This window comes from Anas acuta, chromosome 3, assembly GCF_963932015.1.
Source record: "Anas acuta chromosome 3, bAnaAcu1.1, whole genome shotgun sequence".
NCBI lineage: Eukaryota > Metazoa > Chordata > Aves > Anseriformes > Anatidae > Anas > Anas acuta.
The window spans coordinates 41,292,035-41,309,144 of NC_088981.1; the positions used below are offsets into that span (position 1 = coordinate 41,292,035).

A 17,110-nucleotide genomic window follows, 5' to 3' on the forward strand; every position below is an offset into this window, starting at 1 on the left:
CTGATAGATGCAATTCAGTTGCTTTCTACTGACACTGAGGGGTGTCCTAAGAGAAGAGTGGTGTTACTGGTTTAAGAGGCTCCTTGTAGAAAAAGAGGGTAAGCAAGGGAGAAATTCCTCTGCAAAATATAGATCTGCAAGCTGTACTAGAGACTCTATCACCTTCAAAGATGATCTTCTGCCTAACTTCATTTGAAAGCAAGAGCACACAGCTGTTAGGTTTTTAGATGCACCACCAGATTTTAATAGTATGACATGTTTACTTCAGATTCATTAGTATCCTAAAACCTTATGTCTGGTTTCCCTTTTCTGAAACTGGCAGCCAGGCTTCTGGATGTCTGTTGCGGAATGTCAAAGCCACCTCCCTCAATGCAGTTGCTAAAAGAAAAAGGCCCTCAGAGTTCAGTTTGCATGCTAATATTTGGACATATTTGAACTTTACAGTGCTTGGGGTCTGTGACCAATGGCTTGAGGCTGTGGTCTTGCTTTTACTGTTCCCTTTTTGATAACTTTAACCTTCTCTTTTCTTCCACAGCAAGTTCTAATTTGATATATAACCTCAAAATGCCAGTTAATTATCTTTCATCTTGGATTTTGAACAGAAACTTTAAGCTAGATACAAATTATATAGAGGAATTATTTTAAATTAAAAATCTGGTAATTGTCTCTGTTCGTTATATGTGTTTCAGATTTGGACAGACTTCTATCTAAAGGCTAAGATATTTTCCAGATATTTGTAATCTTGTAAAATGCCTGTAAATTAGAGAACAATTATCAGTCTCTTTTACTTCTAGGAAAACAGCGTTATTAAGAAGTAAGGCATATTGCTCAAGATTACATAGCAAGTTCGTAACAAGGTCAGGCAGTAATTTCAGAACTTCCTGTTTTATGATTTATTATTAAACATGAAATCCTGAGCCTATGCAAGTCAGAAAAAGTTTTGTCATAGATTTCAGTGAAGCTAGGATTTCATGCTGTCTCTGACACTATATAAATTTATGAAGTTTTACAACTTTTTTTTTTTATATGAGGCACAATTACACTTAGTGAGTAGCTCAGGGCTACTCAGTTTCCCAAATGCTGCTCAAAATTCTGACTTCAGCCCCAGTACTGCAAGCCTCGTGTAATTGACTTTATCCAAATACATTACGCCTCCTAAGGAGCCAAAACTTTTCACTTATGCACTCAGTTTAATACATGTTAAACTGTTCTGAGGAGCAAGCAATTAGTTCTTCAGATCTTTTTAATAGGCTCTTTGCCACTTTGTTTTATTTTGATTTAGTTATAGTGAACAATCTAGATTAGAAGAGTGGAGCTAATTATTGCAGTTGATTGAATTTCATGTTACTTTCCGTTGGGACAGAGAATGAAGAAGGAACAAGACAGCCAGAATAAGCGAGTGTAATACTTTTAAGTAAATTTTTCCTTAAAGAAAGTAATCTAGCAACTTTTTTTGAGTGATAATAGAAATACTAAAATTTTGCATACCTAAACTATTTTAGATTTTAATCACCATGATGGAAGGATTGCAACTTGTCTTATTGCTTTTGGAATTACTGGAAGTTATTTAAAAACAACAACAAAAAAGTGCCTAGCAGTCTGGCATCCCCTTGAAAGTCTGAATGTTGAGCAACATAAGTGAGTTACTGTTCTTCGCTGTTATCAGCTGTGTTACTAGGCGTTGTGTGGATGTGCACTTTTAGACAAGGGGGCATGAGATAAAAGCATAAATTTGGATTTTTCTCTGAATCTAGGGCATTTTACCTCATTCTTGCCAGCAGACTGAGGGTATTAATGAGTCTATTCCTATGGCTTGGCTGACATACAGCCATACATTAAACCGTGTGTAAATTATGTATAAAATTCCTTTTTCTGGAAATGGAAGAATATAAATTATTCCAATAATTTAAAATAAAAAATTAATAATTCCTTTGTGCAGGGAGATAGGTCATTTAAAAGTCTGCATTTTGCTAACAGTTACAATTCAAGATGGTTATCAATTATTTCACACAAATTAAAAGGCATGTTGAGATTAGAATGGGGAGGGCAAACACCAGTAGTTGACTCTGGAAAGTGATATTACCTAAGAGACCGCTTACAAGTTAGAACTACTGATTGTCTTTAGGATAGTATTAACCTTCCTGGTTAGAGAAGGAGCTCTAGCATAGCACAAATAATTCTAATGTACACATTTCATGGAGATCCATAATATATTTATCATCTAAGTTCCTTAATTATGTTTAACAACAGTGGTGGCTAGAAAAAGGTTGAACACTTCTGGACCTTACACTGATTAGAAATATCAGATAAGTCCTCGAAGGCAAAATAAATGATTTTTGTTTCATAAAATCAATTATCGGTATGCTCTGGAGTTTGCAGAGTTTTTTTTTTTTTTTTCTTCCTGCTGTCTAGCTTTGCAGACTGGCTGTTGGTCTGCAGATGAGCCTTCTTCCTCACAACTGCTGGTGAAGCAGTGCAGTTGTAGGGTTAGAGAAGATCTGAAATGTTCTAATGCAAATGGGGCAAGAAAAAAAGATGTTGAAATCTAACAGAAGCAATATTCAAAAAGAATTACTTATGATTATGTTGGTAAGGTTAGAGACTCTTAAACTAGTGGTGAGCAACGTGATGATGCTCACCTGATGTGCTGTTAGAAGCATCTTAGGAAAGATAAACAAAGCTGTGTTGTGTAAGGAGAGTTAAGTCATGGCTCTAGACCTTAAACCTTACTTGAATTTGTTGGTTAAAACCAAGTATTTGTCCTATCAGCGGTAGTTTTGTGTTGTGCTGTAATATGCCTGACATGTGGAAAAAAACTTTAAAAACAAACTTTAGACAAGAAATTGCGAGTAAAGGGGACATTTTAAAAGGAACATTTGATATTTATGTTTAAAGTATATATCACTGTTGAGCTCCACAATTGATACAGCTTCTGTCCATCTGCAAGAAATTAAGCTGGTGTGATATCTTTGTTTATAATTTGAAGTGAAGAAAATAAATATGTTCTCACTATCCCTTTTAGGAGAAAAAAAATATCTGAAACTTCATGTAAATTTGGCCTTTTAAGCATGTGTTTTGCTGGCAGCCATATGTCAATGTGAAAGAATGTTTTGTGTATTTCTGGTTTGTTTGTTTTTAAAGCAACCCAGTCAGGACCCTGAGGATTCTTCATGTTCTTCAGCACAACGGAAATTGAACAGGCAGTTTTACAGATTTATTATATTCCCTGGTAAATGGATTAAAATCTGGTATGATCGGCTGACCTTGCTGGCGTTGCTGGACCGGTAAGCTTTCCTCATGCAATTCTATGTAGTATTGCAGTGTGGGGCACTGTGTCTGTAGAACAATGCCGACCACTGAAGAAGAAAAAAGTGAGCATAGTGTTAGTTTCATATTCAGGTTGAGCAGGTAAATGTTTGTTTTCTTTAAGTTTAAGAAAATATTTTCCTTCAGAGTTGTTTTTGGTGGTTCTCACTACCCTTCATCTTCAAGAGAGGCTTTGATTCATGTGAGCACCAGGCCTACAGAAGAGTCCTTAAATTTGTCTCTCAGCTGTAGGATCCAATGATTGTGAGCTTTCTATGGAGAAAATCAGCGTGTTGTGCAAAAACGTGGAAGTGGAAGGGTTCCAGGCTGTTGTAAGCCAAGTATTCCAATCTGAAATTAAATAATATTAATAATTGAGTGGTATTCAGAAGAGAATCTTTCAGAGACTGCTTCTCTTCTACTTCAATTTTATTTGTTTTTAGAAAATTTCTTGTCTTGGCATTTCGCATCCTTCCAGTCCCTCTGTTTTGTATCAACTCTTTTGGCAGCACCTTTTGCTAGAAGACCTCATGTAGTAAACTTTTGGACTACTAAAACCTTCGGACATATTAACCTGCATGCCTCATAGTCATTACTCTCCTATCTCTGCTTGATTCTTCATTTTGGGTTTGGGTTTTGTTCTACCCTGTATAGTAATATGGGTTGCACAGCAGAAGTCTCAGAAGACAGCTTTTTACATGCTGAAGAAATCTGGCTATATAGTCAGGGAGCTTGGGTCCAGAGCAGATTTTTTTTTTTTTTTTAAATCTGTGGTGTCTTACCACTATTTCAACTGCAAGAAAATTGTATACTGATAAATTCTGTTGTAAAAGCCTGAATATTAACTTTGTTCTTTCAGTCAGCTTCCATGTTCTAATGGAACAGATAAAATGAATAAAATGTAAGGTGACAATTTTGGTCTTTGATCTAATTCTTTGTTGTCAGGTGTATATTTTACCATTAAATGAATGTCCTATTTCCTTATTTATTTATTTATTTTGATAATGGCATTTTGAATACATTTAAATCACCTCCATTGTGGAATTCTGTCTGGGAGGTGAGGTCAGAGGGTGCTGATAGTCTCCTCTGGGCTTCAGTGCATGTCTTATCTACCCATTTTAGTTGTCACTATGGCTTAGGTCTTTGGCACAGGGGTGAGTACTGTTAAACATGGAGATGTAGGTTTGGGAACAAAACCTCAGGTCTTTTAAAGTCTGGTATCTCCAGCACTGCCAGTTTATACCAGCTGCAAATGGACCTGCCCTGCTGTAATGAGTATATGAATATATATATATTTTTATTCACATAGGACAGAGGATATAAAGGAGAACGTACTTGCTGTCATCCTCGTAGTTCTCGTTTCACTTCTTGGATTCATGACTCTGAACCAAGGCTTTTGTAAAGACATTTGGGTTCTGTTGTTCTGCCTTGTTATGGCCAGTTGCCAGTATTCTCTCCTCAAGGTAGGAAACAAGTTCATATCCAATGCTGAGTTCTCTTTTAACTTCTTTGAAGGCAAAATCCTGTAAGCAAATTTTTTTCTGTTCTGTTTTCAGAGCGTTCAGCCTGATCCTGCTTCACCAATACACGTAAGTCTCTGCCAGAAGAACAAGTCTTTCTCCTTTGTTGTAACATGTATTGTAAAAGAGTCAGTTGTTCAGTGAAACACAGGAATAAGTATTTTGCCGTTCTAGGTGATTTATGAAAATGAACAAGATACCACCTTAAGCCATTTGAATTTGTAACTGCAATTAGAAAAGTGATTTTTCTTTAATCTAAAATACATGGTTAAAGCAATGTATCTGGACCAGTTTTCTGAAATTCAGCATTGTGGCATCAGGCAAGCATTTTCTTCACTTTGCTTTGGAAACAGTGGCTGAACACAGCCATTGTTCTGGATTAGAACCTTGGTCATTGGTCGGTTGGGACTTTTTGAGATAAGGGATTTTATTTATTTATTTTAATTTGGTATTGCAGTTGTAAGTTTCAATAGTATTACTAGCTCATCAAATGGTGTAGATTTTGCCTTTGTTAAATATGGTCACTGCTTCAATGCCTGTGTAGTAGAGAAAGGACCAAATCTGTGGGCAAATGCAGGCTCTAAGGATCTGTTAAGTTTGTCTGCTGAGTATATTCTGAGAAACTGAACTCTGACAGTGACACCACCCTGAATGGAGCCAGTTTCTTACTCAAATCTATCTTCATTATAAGACTGATTGGAACATCAACGTACTGCTGAAACCTGACCCCTACATCTGTCACGGTTTCTCAGTTCTTTTGATTTGCTGGTCTTGGGACACATTCCAGTAGCGATGTGGTACCTCACTTGCTTTTACACCCTCTGCCCAGATACTAATGTTTCTTACTTTGCTCTTTGAATGTTTTTGAGGAATCCCTCTCTTCCCTCAGGGCTCCAAAACAGCATGTTGAAAACTGCAGGTCTGTTAGATTATTTCCCTTTGGCAGGGAGCAATTATTTTTGTCAGTTTAGAAGCTTGAACTACAGGCTGAACTTGAAATTGAGGTTATTTACAAGTGTATGCTGCACATCTCACTAAGATGGATTTTAGTCGATTCTTAGTTTCTCTTCTATGCCAGTTGCTATGGGGCGAACTTACAGTATAGTTGGCTACAATGCATCCACAGGAAATTCATGTCTTTGTGAAGAGTAGGGAAGGCTAATACACAGCAACTTATTTACAGATTCACTGCATTCATTATGGTGTAATATTTTAAATTAGTTTAAAGAAATACTCCTATCTTAGTCAACAAAAAACAGCTTTACACTAAAATCAATTTGTCAGTTCAAGTAGCACGTGTGAAGGCATACTAATGGGAACCATAATCAAATAGTTTGCACTTATACAGACATTAGTAACATGCACATTTGCTTAAAACGAGTGGCAAACCTTTAATCAAAACTTCATTATAAATGTACCTAGCCCACATTTTTTATAGTATTAAGGACAAAGTAGCTAATGAAGTTTAATAATAATATTTTTTGTGCAGAATCTGGGTTTGCATTTCAGACTTGCACAACACTACTGTTACAAGTATTATTCATCATATTGTATTCTGTTCATCGTGTAACACTGCATCAAAGTAACAGACATATTTCCATCTTCCATACACTTCTCTAAAACTTATGGACAGTTTCTTGCATACTCTTTAGTGCACTATAGAAAGCCAATGGAAATAAAATGCATTTTGTTTCCACGCAGGATTTAAAGATGGAAGGCATTATAGAATAAATTAAAATAAAAGATTAGCTATATCTACGTTATATCTTACATCTCATATAATACGATAGGTATTTGTAAAGGCTTGCTTGATCTAGTGACTACTATGAAGAATAAGAGAACAAGAAGGCAAGAAAAGATACGCCTTGTACTGTTTCATGATACATGTGACTACATTAAAATTAAAGAGAATAACATCTCTTGATGTTAATGTGAGGATGCAGATCAGCATGGGGATTACTGAATGATCAGTACCATGTCCATGAATGAAAATGCAGATGAGATTTTTCAGTGTGAAATGAACTATTGGCAGCTACAGATTCACACGCTGAATTAGTTTATAGTCTTGGATTCATGAGTAGCCTCTAGTGCCTTATGTTATCCTTGTGTGCCCAGGAGGTTCGAAATTTCTTCTGGGTCTCTCACAAGCAGGCTTTCTTACTGCTTGATGGGACTTTTTCATCTTTAGCTTTATACCCTTTTGAAAGACTTTTTTTTTAAAGACCACCTGGTGAATTCAGAAAACAGTGTTTAGGAATGCATAAATCTTTGGCTAAACTCCTTCCAAGTGCCAGTGTATTCACATCATGGTGTTGAGGAAAAGGTTGCTGACTAATCCCTATGAAGTCTGGTACAATTTTTTTTGGAGAAAGGATCTTTTGTCTTTACTGAAACTCAGAGCTTGTCATGATGACAGTATTAAGACAATAATCAGTGTTTAAATCAGTGACTGTAGCTGTCACAGCATGATATGGGGCAAGAAATAATTCTAACTCAGCTAATAATGTGAATTTTATGTTGTGATCACAATTCAGTTAAATGTATATAGTTCTATTTTGATCAACCTTAGTGTTGAAGTTGGAACTTCTCATGTTGTACAGCACCAATCCTACAGCTTATACTTGCTACCAGCATTTATCATAGCAGTAGGTTTAGGAGTGTTTCCTGCTGCAAGATGAGAGCATAACTTTCCTGTCACCCTGGGCTTTAGCCTCTTCAGGTCTGGTTGAATGGGAGCTGGGAGCTTTAAGGTTTCTCTTCACACAGGGGTGTGTGGTTTTGTGCTGGTGAAAGTCTGGAATAGCCTTTCACTGGATTGATGGGGAGCAGAACATGAAGTCCATTTCAACTGTGAGTTTAACCACTTTATTAACAGCATAATGAAAGGGAGGTATCGATGACTGCAGCATATTGAATTCAGAGATCCAAGAGATCCTAGCTGTGTGCATTTCAAGGTTATAGTCAAGTGGCTTTGATAACTGCAAATTTCTTGTTATTGTTTAGCAGCAGCAGTGGCAAATTGGCCAATAAAGGTTGTGTCTGTAGTAAATTGCTACATAAAGGGATCATGAGAGCTTGTCTGTAAATCCCTCTAAGACACCTGTATAGCTCAGGATCTAGTTCAGGTCTACAAAGGCATTTGAGCTTTGAAGGATTATGATCAAGCTCTTAATAAGATCTACTGAATCACTTTTATAATTTCATTGTCCTGGTCTCATTACCTGCCAAAGCAGTTATCTAACTCAGTTTGGTAACTACCGTAGTCAGTTTAAAGTGCTGTATGGGATTTAGAAAAACTATTTTAAATTTGTTCCTGTATGATTTTCTGTTAGAACCAAGGACACACACTTTTCTTTTCTATAAAGCTTTCAGTCTGTCTTCTTGCATGTTTGCACACAAACAAAAATTATTTAATGTCTTTCTGAAATTTCCCTCATCAAAATGCTTTGCAGTCAGAAGTGCTGTTTTACTTTGCACTTGAAGTATTGATGAAATCGTTCTACCTTTGTTGAAAATTTTCATATTTTTATCAAAACATGAGATGTACCAGCTATGTTTGTAGGATATGAATGTGTTTCTGAATTAAGAAATGTGACCTTGAAATATTCATTTTTTTTTTTTTTGGCAGAGTTAAGGGAAAACAAGAGTTTTCACTGATGTTTCTTAGTTGAGAAACTACTGTTTGATAAGTTAGATGTAAAATATAAGAGAAACCCAGATTTACCATTTAAATTTGTCTGAAGGAGGATACAGAGCAATTTCACCAAGATGAAAATCATTTTTGTATGTGAAAATTTGAAGAGCTGTGCAGCCAGTGTCCTTCCAAATGCATCAGTGCTCTTTGGTTTGCTCCTGTTGGTCCAAAAGTACCCAGAAACTCCATTTCAGGATTGTCTTGTCCCCTGGTGCCACCTGAAAAATAAGGAAAGTAGTATTTACACACATTTTGCAGACTGTTCAGATAACCCTTCAAAGCTTTTCCCTCAATCCTAACTAGCATTGTTGTTATTAGCATGTTAAGACTAATCTATTTAGCCATAAGAGTTAAATACTTGCTGTAAACCTAATCGAGTATGTTGGTGTTCTGCTTGGAACTGAAAGATGTTTGGATCTGAAGCTCTGGACTTCTAGTCATCACCTCAGTCTTACCCAACTGCTTTCAAATAATTACCATGCAAAAGTAAAATCTAGGTTCCGTAAGTCCAGAGATAAGACATGACTGTAATGTCACAACAAGTCATTGCTTTGGAATGTGCATCAGGTTGTAAGTCATTAAGCAGTTGTTTAGATGCAATATTTACTAGTTTATTTTTCTAAAGCACAATTTGTATTTAAGATAAATGAACTGAAGTTTAAAAATATGCTTATAATATTATAACCTGTCTGTTTTTAAAGTCAGGTTTTTTCCCAACTCTCCAATGATTTTTCATGGATGTGTGCGGTATTTAAAAAACAAAGCCAAGCTACACGCGCAGTACTTTAGTAACACTGAAACTCTTATTAAACACCAGCTAGCATTTGTCAGTCTGATGAGATTCATATTCCATGAATGTAAGGTGCAATATAAGCACGCTAGTTCCCAGCAATCTGCCACCTTGTTAACTGATTGATCCCAAAAGAGAGTACAGATCTGTTAATAGTTGTGCTAACATATAAGCTTGGCTGGCAGCCAAACAAATACAGTTGCTGTTTCAAATCACTGAGTAGACTCGAAAGAAACGACCTTTTATTATACTCACTTAAATTACACTTCACAAATAAGAACACTTTCACAGCAACTTTTTGCAAGGCAAACACAAATCCTTGTCACTCTGCTCCTGGCTTTTCACACTGAAGAAATCTTTTTTGACTTGGAAGCATTTGAAATGTCTTATTTACTCCTTAGCTTGCTACCAGAACTATTAAGATTTTTTTTAAGTGTCTTTTATTCTCTCTGGCCCACAACAATTTTTTGTAGGATTAGTTTGAATCAAGCATACTAGAGATGAGTATGGAAGGTGTAAGGTAAGGATCCTTCCTTGTATTTGGATCAGCATTTCGAAGTGCTGCTTGGAACGGAAAGGCCAGGAGCTGTTGGTGTCACCCCTTCCAGGAACCACAATGGTGTCAAATAGTTGAGATTTAAAAAAATAATAATAAATAAAATAAAATAAAATAAAAAATGTTGGTGCAATGTGTCTGTTTGCGTTCTTTTGCCTGAAAGGTTCTCCTCAGCAGAAGTCTTGTCTTGCTTTCCTTATGCGGGCAAAATGGCACTGAGGAGACAGGTGGCCAACAGGAATCCCTTAATGCAGCGCTGAAATGCAGCTGTCTGGGGAAAGGAATCTTGCAGATGTTTAGTACCACGTGCATCCACGCACACAAGCATTCTGTATCCTTGCGGGTGGAGGAATAAGTGTTTCCATAGAATGTATTTTTTTCAAAGTAGCAGATGGATAAACAGTGTACCTGCTTTAGGGCAGGAGTGGGAAGGTGTTAGCCTCCACTGTCATAAAACCACGGCTTCATGATGTGCATGTGCTGCAATTTAGTGTGGGACAGTAACCAGTGGCAGTTGACCTCTGCTCTAACACTGTTATGCACTGTTATGGGACACCTGTTGAAAAGCACAGTAGCAACTTCCATAACTTTTTCAACCTGGCATCTTGCACCATGCCCATTTTCTCTAAAGGGGAGTGTGATGCCTTTGAAGCCGTTGTGATGCATCTGTTTAATCAAGAGAGAAGAGGTTCTACCTGCTGAGTCACCTCCGACACTGCCCTGACTTACAAAACTACAGTACTGGCCTTACCCATGCTGGCAGGGGGACAAGCAAAGGACATCAATGGAAGGAATAGTCATGAAAAAAGACTGTCCTGAGAGCAGACTGACAGTTTGTTCAAGGGTTTGAGATGTCTTTTTAGCACATTGCCCTTTCAGGGTGAGTCTGGGAAGAAGGCCAACTCAGTTGTTACTTTAAAATGTGTTTCTAAATGCCTGTAATGGTGAATGTTCCTTTTAAATGTATTTTTGGCCTTGCTGGAGACAAAAGGTTCTCTTTGAAAAGATGCTATTAGCTTCTTTGTCCGGTCTCATGGTAGTATCTGCTGTCAGTGTTGTGAATGGTCATACCAGGGGCCATCACTGCACATGTTCTGTGCCTTCACCATGGGGTTTAGTGAAGTGCCATGGAACTGGGAGAATAAAGGTGCCATGGCATTAGGTAGGCTCAAAAACCAAGGTAATTTAAAACCAAGGACCAACAGCATACGTATGAACAATTAGAGCAGGATCCTGACAGAAGTGGACACAAGTTCATTTTGAGCTGTAGGCATGCCTGTACAGCTGGCTGTGGGGACAAAGCTGATTCCAAGGGACAGTTAGTGCAAAGGCAGAGGCAAGGGAACAACATGGATTAAAGAAAGTTTCATAGGAGGACAGCATGCCCACAGCTGCCAAAATCAAGTGCCACACCTCATAATACAACTAGCAGGTGCTCTACGACTTTCTTTTTTTGCTTCCCAGAATACTCTTGTATTTCAAATAGTAATAAGTGTTAGCCAAGCTAACTGAAGCAGACAGTCATTAAAATAGAAGTAATATAGAGAAAAAATCTTTCTGTTGAAAAGAAAGGTTCAGACAGATGGAGATTTTTTTCTCCATAGAAAATAACTTCTTTTGTAATTAATGTGTTTTGAAAGGTCCAGAAGGTTAGATATTCGAAAGAATAAATGGTTGCTAGAGTTAGTCTTAACTGCTTTTTGTGCCTTTTGAAAGTCTCCTCTGGAGAAGATAAAATGCCTTGTTACATTTTTCTTATTAATTAGTATGTATAAGATATTAAAATATTTTGTCTGACTCCTGAACTCTCTCCAGTTTAATGTAGAGCACACAGTAGGAGAGTGAATACAAAATTCAAATGCTCTTTTCTTTTTTTTCCATGCCAGGGGCACAATAAAATCATAACCTACAGCAGACCTGTATATTTTTGTATATTGTGTGGCCTTATTTTGCTGCTAGATGCTGGATCTAAAGACACAAATCCTTCAGTTTACACAATGTATGGCTTGAAGCTCTTTTCGCCTAGATTTCTCCAGTCAGCCAGAGACCATGTAATAGGTGAGTCAATATTTTTCCTAAGACTGTAAAAATGAATTAAGTGTTAGCTGGGGAAGTCTGTGTTTTCCCATGTTGGCAATCAAATGCATGTTATGGAGGCACAACTCTGAGTCAAATTGATAGAAACATTTGGAATGACTTAAGACACGCGGGGAGGGGGGCAGTTGGCAACCTTCCCTCATGTAAAAAGAGTTCTTAATGAAATGAGGCTCATAGAAAATTCTCTATAGAAAACTAACAGTCACTGATGTTATTAGCAAAAGACATCATCTGTGAAATGCAGTTAATCTTTGTAAGGGCTTGTCTATGTGGAGCAGTTACTGTAGAATAAGTCGAGCTTTAAATTTAATGCCTGGAAGCTAATCTCTGCCAAGTCCTCAGATGAACATTCATCTGCTCATGAAGAACAAGCTTTTTCTTGGTTTAGTTTAATCTTGCTGTCCACATGATGTGTTGGTGTGGAACCGCCAATCTGCAGTAGCTTTTCCAACCTGTTTCCTTCTAGAATCGTATCCTGAAGTGGCGAAGGGCATCCAGGTATTGCCCCAAAATAGTACTTATGGTCCTTAGCACTAATTTGGGGTAGCCAGAGCTGGAAATACCCTGTTCTGTCAGGACACTTCTTCCAGTTGTGCACTTTCAGTCTATAACTGTGCTGCTGCTGTAGTTGTGTTACAGGTATGAATGCTGAACTGGACTTGGGTCAAACTGTGTAATGCTGTTAGGTATGAAGTAGAGAAGTTATTAGTCTTGGTATTTAGAACCAGAAAAATGTCCTGTGTTAGAAGAAAAAAACTGTGCTATAGAGTGTATGACCTTTGAGATCATTGTTCACCTGTAACTATCGGACTTGCATTTTGCTATACTTAAGTCAGGCTATTATTGCCTGAAAGGGTTGCTATTTTTAGGAAAAGTCTTCTGGTCCTTCATGTGGGTTCATTGACTCCCAATCCTTCTCACCAGAAACAGGGGAATAATGAAGACCTGCATCTCACTTATTTTCATTAGCTTCTTTCATTACTTTCCTTTGGTCTCATTAAAGTTTCTTCTTACATCTTATTTTCTCTGCCTATCAAAGGTGAACAGTAAAAATGCTGATAAATAATTCAACAAGAATCTTAAATGACTCCTGGGATAGAGATAAATGAAAAACTATAGCAACCAGTATGGAGAGAAAAAAAAAAAAAAGCATGGTTATAAATGTGCTAATTTTGACTGGCCTCAAAAGAGATCCTGGAGCAGATTCTTGAAACATCCTGGAGGGGGAGCGGAGAGAGGAAATACAGGCTCATCTCACCAGCTGGCATCTGTTTAACAGGAGAGGGAGAAGAAACCATTTCCCTTTGCTTGTTCCCCCATTGTTATTTTGCCAGCTTTGGGAGCTGGCACATCTGCAGGTGTATTTGTTCAAGTGATGTTTGAGGCCACACTCTGGCTCTTCCTTGCTTTATCTCTCTGGGAGTCACAACTTCTGGCTCCTGTGAATCCTTGCAGGTGTTCACAATGCAGCTCTGCCTAAGCTACGGTAGTCTGTCATCTTCCAGCCTCTTGCTGCACTTTGAGTAGATTCCCTTAGTCACTTAAGGTACAGGAGCATTTGTTGTAGGTAATAAAATCAGGAGGGAAGTTGGCCCCACAACATACCAATGATGGGTTGCTGTTCTCTTGCTTTTTTACCCATCTGTTGGTTATTTTTAACAATAACTATCTATATAGATATATGTACATGTATATAGCCATATAACTAATAATAAATAAGTAGTATGTTTGTCATTTTACATTTACTTTAAAGCTTGTGTTTTACTCATAATTTATTTTGGTACTCAGAACTGATGTATTGGGAAATCAATGGATTTTTGACTCCACACCACAGAGCACTGAGCAAAGGAAAAATTTTCTATTTCAGGTGTTTACTATGGTAAGAAGTTAGTGATAAAAACTGTAGAAAGGGCTTACCAAGGAACTGGTGTGATGTTGTATAGCATGCTATGATCAAAGTCTTGAAACGAGGTTAAGAAGAAAATCAGTGGAAATGTATTAGATGTGTAACCTAATTACTTAAGAAATGTCTCTTAACAGGTCCAGTTCTTTGGAAGCAATCTATTTAGGATCCGATTCTGTTTTATTTTATAAATTGATGATGGTTCTGCTATTTATTTATATTAGTTGAGGGATCATGCCTTTAATTCACTCTAACTATGGCTTTCAACTTGAATTTTTTAGTTCAGTTGATGTTTGTGGTAGATTAATATATGTAGTGCAAGTAAAGGTGCAGACGGAGGTGCATTGGTCAGTAAGTGCTGCAGTGGCAAAAATCATCATGCACTACATGCACGGTAGTTTTTATGATGAGACCACGTGAGCATTAGAAAGAGGAGAGAAATTATTTGATGGAAATCTCAGAAAAGTATCAGGTACTGGCAGAATTTGGAGGTAGGAAGTCCTCAACTTGCTACTTCCAGTAACTTCAAGTAATGACAGAGTACCCAGATGTATCTTTTTAATGAAATCACCTTTTTGGAAAAAAAAAAAAATATATATTTGCAGTGACATTGCCACTTAGTTATCGTTCCTCTTTTCTCAAAAGACCCAAAGGTTCTCTAAGTCAAAATTTGTGTTTTCCTATGGCTATTATCTGGTTGATCCTCCTTTAGAAGAAACTTTCAAACTGCAGTGTTAAATGCCAGCAGCTCATAATAGCATCTCTTAGTGGTCAAACTCTTGAAGGTGTTCTGTGTGGAAATGTGTGCTGTTTAAACATTCTCTCTGGAATTCATAATGCAATTCCAACTGATTAATCAGCTCCTTTTATTGTCACTTTCCCACAAGAGAAAGTACTGTTCCTAAATTCAATCCTCTTGTAAGTGACAACTGTTTATTTTGCTCTCTGGTGTGCTCCTTCGTGCTGGAGGAGATAAACAAACCTACCTTTGCTACAGAAGTAATTAGGATTATTCAAGTTATTATCAGAGAGAGAGTGAGGTGAGGACATAGCTGTAGTCAAACAACTTTTCTCTTCTTGTTTATTCACCACTATTTATTTTGGTACATTGACAGTACCATGTCTCAGGTCTTGTCCTTCCTCTTCCTGCTGTTATGCAGGTTTTTTTGAGGTTGCTACAGCAAGGGCATTCATTTGAACTGTAAATTACAGAATTCTAGAATATCCCAAGTTGGAAAAGACCCCCAAGAATCATTGAGTTCAACTCCTGGCTCCATACAGGACCACCCAAAAATAAGACCATGTGTCTGAGACCATTTTTCAAATGCTTCTTGAACTCGGTCAGGCTCTGTTCCGTGACTGCTGCCTTGGGTAGCCTGTTCCAGTGCCTGATCACCCTCTGAATAAAGAGACTTTCCCTAGCATCCAGCCTGAACCTTCCCTGAAACTGCTCCATGCTCAAATCCTGTCACTGTCCCCAGAGAGCAGAGCTCAGCGCCTGCCCCTCCGCTCCCCTCGTGAGGGAGCTGCAGCCGCCATGAGGCCTCCCCTCAGCCTGCTCTGCTCGGGGCTGGACAAACCAAGGGACCTCAACTGCTCCTCATCTGTCTTGCCCTCTAGACTCTTCACCATCTTTGTTGTCCTTTTAGTCAGTAGTCTGAGATGAGTTCTGTCAGTTTTGCCATTCCTTTGCCTGAGGAGCTAGTTTTCAACAGTGAGTTTTGGGGATCTTTAGTTGATCGCATGGAGAGGCCATGTGGCCTGCTGGGCAGTTTGCTGTCATGCCATTGCCCCTCTTCAGGAGTCTTTGGTTGGCTTGGTGTGGATTGGTGGAATACCTAAAAGAACAGAGTGGTAAAGGAAGATTGATAGTGGCATTTGCATGTAAAAAGAAAGAAAAGAAACCCCAATTTTATATATGGGAGGAGTATAACTCCTTCCATGGCAGGAATTCATGAGGAAGGGTGCGTTGTGAGTGCAAGTATACGTAAGTGAGCTGTGTCTGTGTTTAACACTTGAGTATGTCATTTCTTCTCCTGTGTTTGACTTCCTCAGCAAGATTTACAATATTAGGTACTAGTAGTGTATAATAGGATGAAGATAAAAGCTGTCAGATTAAACTCAGTGTATTGTTTTATTTTAGCATGATGTGCATTAGTAAGAGGAGCTGGAAGTAAAATGTGAAATTAGCATTCAACAAAGAACACAAATCCTATTGTTACCTTCTTAAAATTTGACTGAAGTGGGAGGGGGATTAAGTAATACTAGTGATTTGTTTAATTTGCTCTTTAAGAGAATGAATAAGAGGAAACTGCAGCCTTCATAGCATGTAAACTAACAAATGAATACTTGTTTATGAGGAACAGTGGCTGACACACGTCTCTGTCCTTCAGGTTGGAGAATGTTCTGGTACTAGTACGACAAAGCACCAAGGATATGATTAATCATGTGCATATATCCTTGAAAGCTGATGCTGCTAGAGACTTAGGTCAAGTGTGTGTTTAAATGCTTTGCTGGACAGCTACGCTTAGCAATTTCTAGAGGGGAGCTAAGAGAAATGGGTAAGATGGAGTGGTTGGAAATAAACAGAACATAAGACTAGAAGCACAGATATCCAAATTATGGCTCCTGCTTTTCATTGACTGTAAGGCAGCCATTTCAATTAGCATTTCTGTATAGGATGAAGCTGTGAGAAGATGGCACAGTGGGTTTAAGTCCTAAGTTTCTTTGCTGTCTTTAATATTCTTTCACCACTGCAAAGTTAAGGTCTACACTTTTGGAAGGTAGAGAAATATTCTGGGGAAGAATGATTGTAGGTTTGTCCCATTTTTACATACTTCCATAGGTGGTCTTTGTTGATTTCTGCCAGAAGAAGGAAGATACAGTGATAGTCAAGATACTGAGGGTCTCAGCTATTAAAATATTTTTGTTTGCTTATATTGAAACTTTATACATGTATGTGTGCTTAAACCTTTGCAGATTCAAGGAAGAAGTTCCAAAGTTTGCAAATTAAGATATCTTTCTGTATTTTAAATTGACTAAATATAACTTTCCAAGTATTTGAGAAGCAGTAAGGAAGTTACATAACGCTATTTTTCTGCCAATGTTTTTATCCAAAATATATTTAACCTCTGAGCCTTATTTCCTTACATGTAAAATTGAATAATTTATTTAGTATAAATAAGTAAAATATAATAATCATGAGTAAGGTTAAAGTATGCTCACTTGTGTAATGCTCAGAATT

At 37.7% G+C, this 17,110-nt stretch overlaps 1 protein-coding gene across 1 annotated transcript in view; it reads left to right on the plus strand.

The window, feature by feature from the left end:
* The window catches only part of PCNX2 (pecanex 2), a 151,908-nt gene that overhangs the window by 37,379 nt on the left and 97,419 nt on the right, over positions 1-17,110 (plus strand). The window contains exons 10-13 of the mRNA XM_068676779.1: positions 3,142-3,284; positions 4,616-4,769; positions 4,863-4,895; positions 11,753-11,924. Coding sequence (XP_068532880.1) covers positions 3,142-3,284; positions 4,616-4,769; positions 4,863-4,895; positions 11,753-11,924 — 502 coding nt within the window. The remainder of the gene's footprint in view (positions 1-3,141; positions 3,285-4,615; positions 4,770-4,862; positions 4,896-11,752; positions 11,925-17,110) is intronic.